The following is a 13,604-nucleotide window of genomic DNA, read 5'->3' on the forward strand; positions in this document are numbered from 1 at the left end:
CCAGTGAGAGCCCCTTCAAATTGTCTCCCAAGGCCTTTGATATGACCCTGGTAAATCTTTTTTTTTGTTTTTTGTTTTTTGTTTTTAAGATTTTATTTATTTATTCATGAGATAGAGAGAGAGGGAGCCAGAGGCAGGACTCAATCCCAGGACCCTGGGATCAGGACCTGAGCTGAAGGCAGATACTCAATCACTGAGCCACCCAGGCATCCCAACCCTGGTAAATCTTTAATAGCTTTCTTGCTATCTGGTAATAGCATGACTGAACATGAAGTTCCAGGCTCATTTTGTAATTTCCTGTCCCGGAACTGAAATCTGCCATTTCTCCCAGGAGCCCTGGTATCTTTAAATGAGAAATGAGATTTCAGAACAACAATCTTAACGCTAGGAGTGTGTGATGCCACTAGGTTGGTTGTTGTAGACCAAATCAGTGGATAGAGCTATATATGTAGGTATGATACTTTGTGAGTTTAAACTGATATATCCAATACAGGATATTTTACTTATTAGCCTCTGTCATATTTCATTTGTATCTCCCTTCTTTCTGCATTGAAAATCATGATTCTCAAGGACACATAAAATGAATTTAGAATATCCTATAATTACTAACTTTTTCCATATTACATATACAACAGTCTCAAAATAACAATATTAGTACTATCACTACTGAAAATAGTTAAAAGTTTTTGCATATATTCTCCCTATTTTCTTCCAGTTTTAAAGAGGCAGGCTAAAGACAGAGTCATTACATATCATACTCTCACACTTTATCCCTCGTTAAATTTTAGTTTCGCAAGTCATTCTGTGATTACTGCTTATCACCAGTCCTTATGTCAAGGTCTCTCTCATAATTTGTGTGAAATTCCTCAGGATCAAGAAGGGCCTGTGGCAACATTATTCCCTAAAGTTTTCCATATTGAAAAGTCTGTGTGCCCCTCATAATTCTGATTGAGTTTGGCTGAATATAAAAATTCTTAGCTCATGGGTAGCCCGGGTGGCTCAGCGGTTTGGTACTGCCTTCAGCCCAGGGTGTGTTCCTAGAGACTTGGGATCCCTGCATGGAGCTTGCTTCTCCCTCTGCCTGTGTCTCTGCTTCTCTCTCTCTCTCTCTCTCTCTCTCTGCCTCTTATGACTAAATAAATAAAATCTTTAAAAAATATATGTATTCTTAGCTCACAAACAAAAAAAATTATTAGCTCACGTTTCCTTTCCTTGAGCATCTTAAATGTATTACTCCATCTTCTTGTGGCATGATAATATGATGTCAGAGAATACGATGATAACCTACTTTTCTTTCCCTTATAAATCACTTGTTCTTTTTGCCTACTGGCCAAAGAAATTTTACTTTTTCTTAACTGTCCAATAATGCTGCTAAAATATGTCTTAGTGTTGGTTGCCCTGGTTTAATCTTATCAAATGGCATTTTTCTCTTTCAATAAGTGTAAGGTTTTTATACATATATTTTTACTTGAGATATAAATATATGATAATACACATTTATTGTAAATGTTCAGTTTGATGCATTTTGACAATTGTGTGTAGCTGTGTAACCACCATGAAAAACAAAACTAGAACATCAAGTACTTTTTATTTTATTTTATTTTTAAAATATTTTATTTATTTATTCATGAGAGACACCAAGAGAGAGTGAGGCAGAGACACAGGCAGAGGGAGAAGCAGGCTCCATGCAGGGAGCCCGACTTGGGACTCAATCCTGGGTCTCTAGGATCACACCCTGGGCTGAAGGCAGGCGCTAAACCACTGAGCCAATGGGGCTGCCCCATCAAGTCCTTTTTAAATTCAGGACAGTGTTTTCACTCTTAGTTCTTAGTATTTGTTTCATTCCCTTGCATTCATTTAATCCTTTGGACACCTGTCCATATGTTGGATCTTCTCTTTCTGGCTATTTGTCACTTTCTTATAAATCCTTTTTAACTTTCTTCATTTCTTCGTGGTTTAAAAAAAATTCCCTCCTTCCACCTTTGACTTATTTTAAGACTTACATATCTGTCATGTTTATTTGACCCATGTTCCTTCTAATTTATTTCTGAAGTGTTCTTTTACTGCTAATTCTTCCCTAGTTCTGTAACCACAAGTCTGTTTTTCTAATTCTGATTTATGAGTTCTTTCCTGTCTTATATTTTCAATGGCTTCTGGCTCAATCTGAGATTTGTACAGTTTTAATCTGTTTTGTGAGCATGTCTTTCTAGTGTACTTTCATTATCTGTAGTGATGTTACTCTGCTCCTTACTCTCTTTTACTACATCTGATAACCATGAAACTTTTTGTGGCCTGTTTTTATGTAAAATTAGTTTTCCTAGATGTTTAGAAGGGTGTGTGGCTTTAGAAGGGAGATAGCTTTTCTGATTTCAGAAGGCTCCCTCTTGTGCTGTTTTCATGTAGTGTTCAACAACGTGGCAACTTGCTTTCTGAGATTTCTTGGGTCTGTCCTCATTCCTTCTTTGTCACCGTTGCCTTATATTCTGCATAACTTTGAATCCATTCACAGTAACACCTCCTCATTGTGGACCTGTCCTGGAAACCCTTTCAGATCAATTTTAAGAGTCCAGAGAGGTTAGGCTGCTCTGGCTTCTCAAACCGTACTAGGGAGCCCTTGCACTCACCCACTGTTGGCCATTTTGGGGTGCTATTCTCAAGGCCATCAGATGTGCTGCTTTCTCCCACACAGATGCTGACACCATGCAGATTTCATGGCTGTAGGTAGTTTGTCCTCATCTGTTTGTATTGAGAATTCATTTAGATACCTTGTCACCTAGTTTTGTTGTAAATGTTATCCATGGGTTTTTAGTTTTTCTATCTACTTGTATGATCTGTTTTCATATTGGAATTTCAAAAAATTCAAAAACTAGGCCATCACCACTACCCCATCTTCCCAGGATCCCCAATACCAGTCTTAATGGGATGATTATCAAAGTACTAAATTCTGGGTACGAGCATGGCAAATTACAAGCCTTAAAAATACAAATACAAATTATGCTAAACATCATCTTATTTGGAGTTATGAATTGTCCAGTCTTGACAGATTTGAATTACCAGCTGATATGTGACTGACAGAATGTAAAGTACATACCTTCAAATGTTGGTCCATAAATCGACTCTCCGTCATCTCCTTTTCCATATGCTATATCTGAGAAAGAACAATAAACAAACATTAGAATTTTGTTTAGAGACTAAAAAAGGGTAGAGTAATGGTCAGGGGGAAAAGCTTTAAATTATGATTCCACTTATACCTAAGATACATAATTGTTTAATATCTAAACCATTAAGATATTGCTATAATGATTTCACTTGTATTTTGTAAGCACTTTAACATTCATGATCCCATTTTTCCCCCGATCATAACTCTTTGAAGTAGGCTAAATTATAGTGCCAAACCTTTGAAATGATGAAGTATTATGTTATAATTGTGATCACAATTTAAAGGAAGCATGTTCATATAAATCCTGCTTGCTTCACAAATTATCCCATAGTCCACCTTGCTTTTTGGGAAAATGGAAAGATCAAACTGGGAGAATGAAATAGGAACGTGAGGTCTTTTTAGAGAAGGAATAAAAATAGATGCACTAAAAAGAATAAACGTCCAAATTTTCATTCCTTGGAACCCTAGAGAGATAATTCATTTATTTAGCCAGTATTTTGGAAAGGAAGTTCCTTTAAAATGTCAGAAGGCGGTTGTTGTTGTTTTTTTTTTAAGTATTTGTCATGTCCTATTTTGCATTATATGCCTTATAAAAATATTCAGGCTCAGGCAGTGCTCCTACTGTAAACATCCTCCATGCACAAGTTGCTTTTTCTCTATCTACAGCCAAAAGGGAAATAGCGGACTCCAGTGGAAATAAGGGTCTTAAGCTCTGCACCCCCAGCCTCCCCATCAGCACCTCTTTACTTCTTCCCCTCTCATTCACCCTCCTCCAGTACAGTGTACAATACATCTCTGTTGAAAGACTGTGCCTTTTTAACGCAGTGTGAGTGATTTACCTGTAATAAAAGCACACTGTTTTAAAGAAATCATATGCAACAGCAAGCATGTGGAGAGAATTTATTCAGGACTGGCAAGTAGCATTTAAATTCCATTCACAAACTGGTTCAGAAGTTAATCATTAAGCCTGCAGTCTTCAACCCTACTCCACCTGATATCCCCCTGGGCCCTCAGCATCTCTCAGGAGCATACTGCAGGGGCTGAAGGCTAAATCCAGCAATGGGGAAGTCGAAGGTCCTCCAGCACCAATTCCTTAAGATCCTAGAGTTTGCTTTGCTCAGACAAATCTGCCTGTGGTTTGCAACTTCTACTGACTAACTCACTTCAGTGTTCGTGACACTCCTTTGCCCTGTCTCTCCAACACCCACCATTCCTCTTGCCGTTTGCTTCACATCTCCCAGGTAAATATTTTATATTGACACCATTTCCATCAGTACTTGAATTCAGCCTTATATATATGATACTATTTCTGTACTTCTGGCAACAAACTACACAATGCAGAGTAGTGGTTCTAAAGTAGTAGACTTTAAAATCAGACGAGTCTGATTTTAATTTTGATGTTAGTTCCCTTTCCCAAGGTGTTTCCTCATCTGTATAGGCAGGAATAATGGTAAGTGCATCCCAGGTAATTCTGAGAATTAAACAAAATCATGTTCTACCGACAGCACTTAGCGCGTTGCCTGGAAGAGCATAATGCTCGTTCACTGGTGGCCATGGTCATGCAGCATTGCATGCTTATGGAAGACATCTTCTCGTTACCACCTTCTTCACCATCATTATATTGATGATGATTGACATAATGTATTAAACTCTGTCTTATGAGTTCCTTCAGAAGTCAGTGGGCCTTGTGGGAGCCACAAAAAGAAAATCTCACCAAACTGGCTTCACGACTTGGTATCGTCTTTCATTTTGTGCTTTAGAAGTGAGCAGAATGTATGTTTCCTGTTTATCTATTTGTTCATCCTTTCAAAGATATTTTTTAAGCACTTACTATATACCAGACACCATTCAGTGAACAAAATAAATAAAATCCTCTACTCTCATGGAACTTATTTATAGTCTAATGAAGAGAAACAGACACTAAACAAACTCTCTAATAAATAAGTAATAGTATTTCCAGTGATGAAAAGTGCTATGAAGAAAAAATAGGGCAGCCCCAGTGGCGCAGCGGTTTAGCGCCGCCTGCAGCCCGGGGCGTGATCCTGGAGACCCTGGATCGAGTCCCACGTCGGGCTCTCTGCATGGAGCCTGCTTCTCCCTCTGCCTGTGTCTCTGCCTCTCTCTCTCTCTCTCTCTCTGTCTCTATGAATAAATAAAATCTTAAAAAAAAAAGAAAAGAAAAAAGAAAAGATTTTATTTTAAAAATAAAAATAAGGGGCTAGAAGCAGCAGGGAAGGGAGTGAAGAGACTATCCTGTGTGGATAGGAAAGTGGCAGTTTTAAATAAGATGGTCGGGTAAATCTTGCTGAGATGAACTTGGCCAAAATCCAAAACAGATTAGAGGCTGAAGCAAGGGATATCTGAGGCATAGCTGGGTGGGGTGTGTTCCAGGCAGAAAAACAACAAAAGACGCCAAGCACATGTATGTTTGATGTTCTTAGGAAACAGCAAGTAGGCCAGTGTGTGGAGGAGAGTGAGAGGAGATGTCAGAGGATGAAGGGAGGCTGGGGGTATTGTAGACCATGTAGGCCCCGCTGGTCCCATCAGGAAAGCAGTGGTGTTGGGAAGCAGCTTCAAGCACAGTGGAAAACCACATTTAGCACCCATATTCCAAAATTCTCCCCACAGCCTGGTGGGAGTCTGATATCTGAAGGGAAAACGTTTATAGAACTTGGTACTTCCAGTATACCATGTCACTGAATCCTCACCACATCCTATGATATTATAATTTCCCCCATTTTATGATTAAGAAACTGATTCAGAGATACTAAGTACTAAGTAGTACAACTTATGTTTATCGTTTGGATTTGAATCCATAGTAATCAGCATTTTTTTTTTCCCAACTGTCCTTAACATTGCTGCCTCATTATTTGGAATCATGACCCAAGATCTGTGCATTTTACTGTTTGGAATTTTTATTTCAAATAGTAAACAAGCAAGTAATATCACCTACTTTTCACAAATCTTGCTCTGGGGCTCTGGAAGGAGAGGTGTACCTCTACCCAAAAACCAAAAATAAAACAAAAAAGAACATAGCTGAGAGCCCACCACACAATAGTCAACACTAAACTAAGTTTCAGGAGACCCTGATACTGGCCCCCTTGAGGATGGTTTTATACCAACAAATACTTGAAAACAATCTAAATGTTCACCTATGGAGAATTACAGTTGGCCTTTGAACAATGCAGGGGTTAGTGATGCCAACCCGTGCACAGTTGAAAACCCCCATATAACTTTTGACTTACCCCCCCCCCCCCGCCCCAATTTAACTATTAATAGTGTACAGTTGACTAGAAGCCTTACTGGTAACATAAACAGTCTGAATGTTTTGTATATTATATGCTATATTCTTACAATAAAGGAAGCTAGAGAAAAGAAAATGTTTTTTAGAAATCATAAGGAAGGGGCACTTGTGTGGCACAGACGGTTAAGCATCTAACTTTTGGTTTTGATTCAGGTCGTGATCTTAGGGTCATGAAACTGAGCCCCATGTGGGGTTCCACGCTCAGTGTGGAGTCTGCTTAAGACTCTCTCCCCCTCTCCTTCTGCCCCTACCCCACATATGCGCAGTCTCTCTCTCTCTCAAATAAATATTTAAAAGAAAAACAACGTCATAAGAGAAAATACATTTCTACCACTGTACTGTAAAAAAAAATGTGTATAAATGGACCCCCAGAGTTCAGACTCCTTATTGTTCAAGGGCCAACTGTAAATTGGTACAGCAATATGAAAAACTAGGTGGACCCTAAAAAATTGTGTATGTTTATCGACATAGGAAGATACATACCATATGTGTATGTGAAGTAGGAAATAATGAGGTTAGATAACACTATGGGTGCTATCTCAGTTTGGAGAAACTGAGGGAAAAATAGTTGTTTTCATACAAATGCTTGGATTAAATCTACATTTTTTTCATCAGCCTCAGAACATTCCAAATTGTAGAAAAATATTTAAGCATTATTAATTTCAGCTTCTGCATATTTCATCAGGTTCAAGCAAATCTTACACTCTAAGCCAATTATTTTTAAATTACTGTCTGATTATTCCCTATGGGCTTCTTCCCAAAAGGCCTTCAAAATTTAATTTTGTGCTGTTAGGAGAGACCTAGTCTGTGTGAAGTCAAAGGATTGACCTGAAAAGAGAGCAAAAATGGAGATCAAAATGCTTTAGCTCTTACTTTTACTTTGTAACAATGTAACATCTTTGGTGAGAAATAAGTTGTTTTCCATATATTCATTCTATTTTAAAATTCCTACCTTTAGAATGTCTCTTAAAAGCACTGGATTTTTTAGGTACTCCTATGTTTTTAGGTGAGCATTTTTTTTTTTTTTTTTTTTTAAAGAGAGGGAGCGGGGTGGGGCAGCAGGAGAGGAAGAGAATCTTAAGTAGACTCCACACTGGGCATGGAGCCCAACATGGGTGTTTATTTCAAAATCTAGGACATTTTTAAAAAGAGTATGAATATCTTAATCCTTTGGCCATATAACATATCCTTTCAACATATATAATATCTAATATTAAATACATCTAATTCTACGTGCATTTCACAAAGGTAGACAACATTTGGGATATTCTGATTTGATGTTATAATTAAGTTGTATTTAAGATTTTAAACTTACCTCCTCCTTGTATCCAACCATTTGGTACTACTCGATGAATAACTGAACCTACGTAATGTAGCTTGATGCCACTTTGAGAATACCCCACTTTTCCTGTGCATAAGACCTTAAAGTTTCTACACGTTTTGGGACATGCGTCAGAGTATAGCTACAAATAAAAAGGATTCAAAGATTAAATATTTAATATTTTGACAGTTACAGATTCCTACCTCCACTTCCCACGTATCAAATAAATAAATAAATAAATAACAAATAAATAAGAACAGCAAAAAACCTCTTACCTCAAAAATCAGTCTTCCAATTGGATGAAAATCAATAGAAATGTCCAAGAACACAAAATCATGCTATTAAAATAGGGAAAAAAAGATAATGCAGGTCAGTATCTTGGAAGAGAGTTTTATTTATTTTATTTTTTTATTTTTGGAAGATAGTTTTAGAAGTTACCCAAAATACAGGAGAATAATGTTTTCAGTGATAAGATTTTGAAAGCATTAACAGTGGATAATGTAACAGCAAATTTAAAAGACTGAAAAGAAAAAATAAATAAAGACTGAAAAGTTTGTTTCATTTTCTTATATCAAGTCTTTACAACCTATTTGAATAACATACTTTTTAAAAACCCTTTATTAGCCAAGCTTTGAATAACCTTAACATGTAACACCAGGCAGAGATCACATGGCCTAGATGTCCCCTACACTGCAAGCTAGGTGTGGAGAGGAGCACTGGTTGGTGCCTTTGGGAAAAGAAACAGACTGGGAATTTTCTGTCCTGTGTAAATTTGGGAAATATCCAACCTGAATGCCATGGATTTGGTTACCGCATGTTTTGGATTTTGACAGACATGAAGATTAGCTACCCAGAGCCAGGCCATGTCCTTTCTGAGTGGGGAAACAAGGAGACCATATCCATAGGAGGTATGGGACCAGGGGAAAGAGAATATGCTGTGCTTTCGTGTTATTTCAACCATGCTCTCCGGCTCCCAGGTGCCCCCAGCTCTTGTTTTCAGCTGGCATCCTTTCTGGTAGAGACAGCTAACATTTGTGGGACCTCGTGTAGCTTCACAAGGAGGCATCCAAAATGAAAACACAGTCTCTATCATGGTAGCATTCATTTAAGGAGCAGAGCACATCTAACGGGTTACATTTCAGATCTTGGACACCATTCTCAAACATAGAGATGCCATCGGATTTAACAAGCTATCTAACTTGCCCTGCCCTGTTTCTAGGAATCTAGGAAACATAAATGAAATCACTTTTACGGTATCACTGTCACTACTTTCTATCACTTGAGCCTTTTTTTTTTTTTAATTAAAAGACTGGAATAATATTACATTACTTGGCATCCAGGAATGAAGTACTATATCCATAATAATTATGATGGACTTTTTTGTGCCTCTCGGCTTCTGTACCACAAGTCCTGAATTAAAAAAGAATATTTTAGCTTTATTATAAAGGTACAACATAGTAAACTTCACAGGCTTGGGCAGAAAAAGAGGATACGCTAGAAATCACGATTCATTTATGAAATGGTTAAGTCCCTTCAGGCATCATTGAACTTCCCTCTGTGTCCATATATTATCTTTGTGCAGTTGTCAGTAGATAATTATAACAATTCTAATGAAAAAACAAACACAACACAAGGTCATGTCACTTAGTAGCCAAACATTTAAACAGAATTGTCTGATATATCATTCCAACCCAGAAGTAAACAAGTCCCTGCAGCAAGAAAAAAATCTAGCCTCTGCACAAAAAAATGTAAGGATTTTCTCTGGAATCCGGGTCCTCCCTCTCCACTGCCATTAATTCAGGCTGTCATCATCTCTAGCCCACATTATTCTGGCAGTGTTCCAAGTAGGTCCCCCTGCCACCAAGCTCTTCCCACTCCACCCTGTTTTTGTACAGCCCTAAAACTTCTTCCAAAAAAGCAAAGATTATGTCGTACTCTTTATGAAAAAGTTCTGTTGGCTCAGCTTCCTTCTAGAAAAAAATCTAACTCCTTAGTTCAGAATGGACTTAAGTTCAGCTTTTCTTTAGTGGATCTGTTTGGGGTATTTCCCCTTTCTTAACATCTGGAGATGTTTCTAATTTGGGGAACTCCCTACTTGACCCACCACCCTCTAAAGACACTAAGGGGGGGCCGGATTCTCCCTCTCACCGATCTGAGAGCCAGGGTGTGTGGGCATATGACTTGGGCTGATTAGTGAGGTGCTCCCACCGGGGGCCTTGGATCTCCAGGGAGTAATGCAGACACCAGTTGAGAAGTTAATTCTCTAAGCCTGGGCCAGCAGGCACCCACGGCAGCATACTAACTGCACATTCCTGGGACCTGACCCTCGCTACCATTTCAGGCTGCCAGGCCTCCCTTGGTTCCCACCTGCTTTCCAAAAGCTGGTTTCCCAACTTTCCAGTCAATTGTGAGGTTTCCAGTATCCTTTCAAAGCATACCTTTTCTCAAGGTAATCAGGGTAGCATGGTATTGTTGGGACTGTAACTCTCATTTTCCCAGCCTCATTTCCTGTTAATTCTGGCCTCCTTGCTGTGTCCCCTGCCATTCCCTGAATACACGATGTACTTCTAGGCTCTTGTCCTTTTGGAAATTAACTACTGTGAACATTACATTCCTCCGCATACCCTCAGAGTTTCTAGTATTTTCCAACTGCATGGTTGATTCAACCAGACATTCACTGAGCTCGTACTACGTTTCAGATTGTGTTCAAGGCAGTAACAGTTAAATGAAGATAAAGGAAGCAAGGTCTTTGCCTTTTTACAGCTCAAATCCTAGCACTGGGGATGCCTGGGTGGCTCAGCAGTTGAATGTCTGCCTTGGGCTCCTGCTGTGATCCCGGAGTTCCGGGATCCCTGCAGGGAGCCTCCTACTCCCTCTGCCTGTGTCACTGCCTCTCTGTCTCATGAATAAATAAAATCTTAAAAAAAACAAAAAATCCTAGCGCTGGGTCTTTCTGTGGGCACGGGCCACTATAAGCATGAAATGATTTGCAGCACGTGGTTCTTGTTGGCATAACAAAGTTTCTGAGCAAAATTACAAAGTACTTTCATCTCTATTGCCATTCCCCCCTGTTGTCTTGTCTCTCACTCTCCTGGACCTCCGGCTTCATGACTGTCCACTGGAAACCACCCCAGGGCCTTAGCTGGTCTGGTCCTGCTCTTGCCACCTATGTGCCTGCTTTACAATGTCACCTTTCTTCTCAGTTCAACTTTCCACTCTCTTAGTGCAGCACCTCCCACTTAAGGCATTAGAAAGTACGAATTAAAATTTTTTCATACTAAGCGTGAGTGGATAGTAGTCTCAACCTACAGGAGCAGGAGGAGGCGTCTTTAGGTCTTAAAATAATTAATGCATATCTCTAAGGGGAGTAGAAAGGTTTGAGCAGAGATGCTTTCCTCCTGTGTAGTGTGCCTGCTGTGAGGTATCCTTGCTTTACACACTGTTCAGCCAAAACCTGCAGTATTATATGTAATCTTTAACTTAAATACTAGTCTTCCACTGTTTATATTCCTTTGTTAGGAGATCAGTAATTAATGCTGAATCAATATAAATGATCAAAGATTCCACTATTGTCATTAACAGTTAGTGAAACTTGCCTTGGTATCTCTTAAGTATTTAGCAGAATAATCCACAGTAAGCGCCTCATATAGTTCAGGGGGCTTAACGTCAACTATATCCCACATCTTGTGAGCCCATTTCTGAAGATCAGCTGCGTCACCCAGGAGCTGATCGTTAACAAAACACATCACATAGGAAGAATATTCCCAAATTTCATTCTTGAACTCCTATAGAGGAAAAGGATTAAAAAAAAAAAAAAAATGTATTGTTGGGAGGGGATAAAACCGACCTTGCCAAACCCACAAGCCACAGCTTGGGATAGACTCTAACCAAATCTTTAAAAGCAAAACAAAACAGACTTTTTGCCATCTTTTAGAATTTTGCTTTCAAACAGAATTCAAGAACATTTTAAAGAATCTGACATCACTGAAAGCAGAATGACCTAAAAGTAATATTAAAAATAGTACAGTGATTGAAAATAGTGATCTGGTAATAAAAATCTGTGTGCGTAGCATCTGTGTGAACCTGAAAACAAAATGCAGTCTCTGGTTTCATTTCTGAAGTACGTTTTACTGTGTGTATGCTTGGAAAGGCTAGGGGTTCTGAGTAATAACATGGTTTTCAGTGCCAAGGATGGAAAGAATGCTTTTTTGAGGGGGTAGGGTCAGGGAAAGGAAATACCTCCTGGGGGCCGGCGGGCCTTCTGACGGACCCCAGGTGCAGGAAGGGCAAAAACTCACCTTTGTCCACATCTTTCGGTCCTAAGCCCCTGAAGATGAAGTGCATGAGTGTGTTTCTCCAAATACTAACAGTCAACCTCCTAAATCCCAGTGTATGGCCATGAGTAATGCCCCTCAGAAGAGATCTGGTTTATTATGGTCTGGTGCCAGTCCTGGCAAAAGCATGAATAATCTGGGACAGCAGTTCTCAAATTTTAGGAGGCAAGCAGAATTATAGATTCCTGAGCCCCACCCGGGTTTCTGATTCCAGAATGGGGCTTGAGAATTTGCGTGTCTAACAACATCCGAGGGCATGCTGATGGGGAAATGCTGGTTTGGGGAGTGGCTTGCCTTATTTGCTGCACACCCAGCTCTTCTCCCAGATTTCATTTCCCATTTCGACGCCCATATCAAAACCTGGCTCGAGGAAAACAATAAACTTGTTCATGCTGAACTATATAAATCACTGATAGAGCCTGTAGGTCAAGAGTCCCTAAACTGTTTACATTTATCAGTGTTAGTTATCACATTTTATAGAATGGAAAACTTTAAAAAGGGATATTTATTTAGCCCAGGTATGGTTAATGTGGATAATTATGTCACCTCATGGGAAATCTATGTCACCTCGTGGGAGTACAGTAGAAGGTAGACTTTACTTGGAGGCTGACACTGTAGATCCTTCATCTTTGTGTGTCCTCTGGGTATGAGGGGGCCTGCTCACATACCTCAAGATAGTGGGCTGGACCCAGTGGTTTCTGGGGCTTTCTAGCACTGAGTCATAAGATGTTGCCTTTTTTGGAGAGAGAGAAAGGCTTTTCCAAAGGCCCAGAAGCCACCACTCAGGGGTGGCATTACATTCTGCTGAAGCATAAGGCCAGCCTGGACCTAACATTTAGATGTGCTAAGAAGCAAGATATGTGACACAAAGCATAATGCTTTCATTGAGGAAGGACAAAAACTGGCCTGAAACAAGGATAAGGTGACAAGTGTCCAAGAAATGAAGGTGGGAAAAGGAAGAAAGGGGAGGATAGGGAATAAAGAATGGGTGGAAAGAAACAGCTGTGATTACCTAAGCCTCATTCAGGTCTTAGGAGAAAAGTGAAAGGAAGAGAACACGAACCATCCCAAGGTCAGTAACCCAGGCTGAAATGGTGGGAAACTGCAGAATGGAATCCACACTAATCTTTAATACAGTGGGAATCTTTAGGAGGAATTGGGTACAGACCACAAAGCATGAGCTCATGGCTCTCCTGGTAGGCAGTGTAAGAAGTTTGGTGACCAAAAATTAAGAAAGATGTATTTTATGTTAAGGTATCCAAGTGTCCTGACCAGCTGCCCCAGTTTGTCTAGGATTATCCGAGGTTTAGCACTGAAATTGCTGCTCACAGGAAACTCCTCAGAACCAGGCAAAGCAGGACCACTGGTCACCCTCGTTGTTGTAAGGACTGGAGTTAATATATGCATAATTACCATAATCTATACATATATACACCATCTAGCATATGATGAACACGTACATAGGTGTTTGCTACCATTCTGTCT

General features: G+C 39.5%; 1 protein-coding gene across 13 annotated transcripts in view; it reads right to left on the reverse strand.

The window, feature by feature from the left end:
* The window catches only part of PPIL6 (peptidylprolyl isomerase like 6), a 31,119-nt gene that overhangs the window by 12,171 nt on the left and 5,344 nt on the right, over nucleotides 1–13,604 (reverse strand). For 12 of the 13 annotated variants that reach the window (XR_003135665.3, XR_007401350.1, XR_007401351.1 and 9 more), the window contains exons 3-6: nucleotides 11,382–11,570; nucleotides 8,061–8,123; nucleotides 7,780–7,927; nucleotides 3,092–3,148 (exon numbers count right to left, since the gene is read on the reverse strand). Coding sequence is in view for 10 of the 13 variants with exons in the window: in XM_025444555.3 (XP_025300340.3) it covers nucleotides 3,092–3,148; nucleotides 7,780–7,927; nucleotides 8,061–8,123; nucleotides 11,382–11,570 (457 nt within the window). In the remaining 3 variants the exon portion in view is untranslated. The remainder of the gene's footprint in view (nucleotides 1–3,091; nucleotides 3,149–7,779; nucleotides 7,928–8,060; nucleotides 8,124–11,381; nucleotides 11,571–13,604) is intronic. The other variant, XM_025444553.3, reaches the window with a different exon arrangement.

Source organism: Canis lupus, chromosome 12, assembly GCF_003254725.2.
Source record: "Canis lupus dingo isolate Sandy chromosome 12, ASM325472v2, whole genome shotgun sequence".
Lineage (NCBI taxonomy): Eukaryota > Metazoa > Chordata > Mammalia > Carnivora > Canidae > Canis > Canis lupus.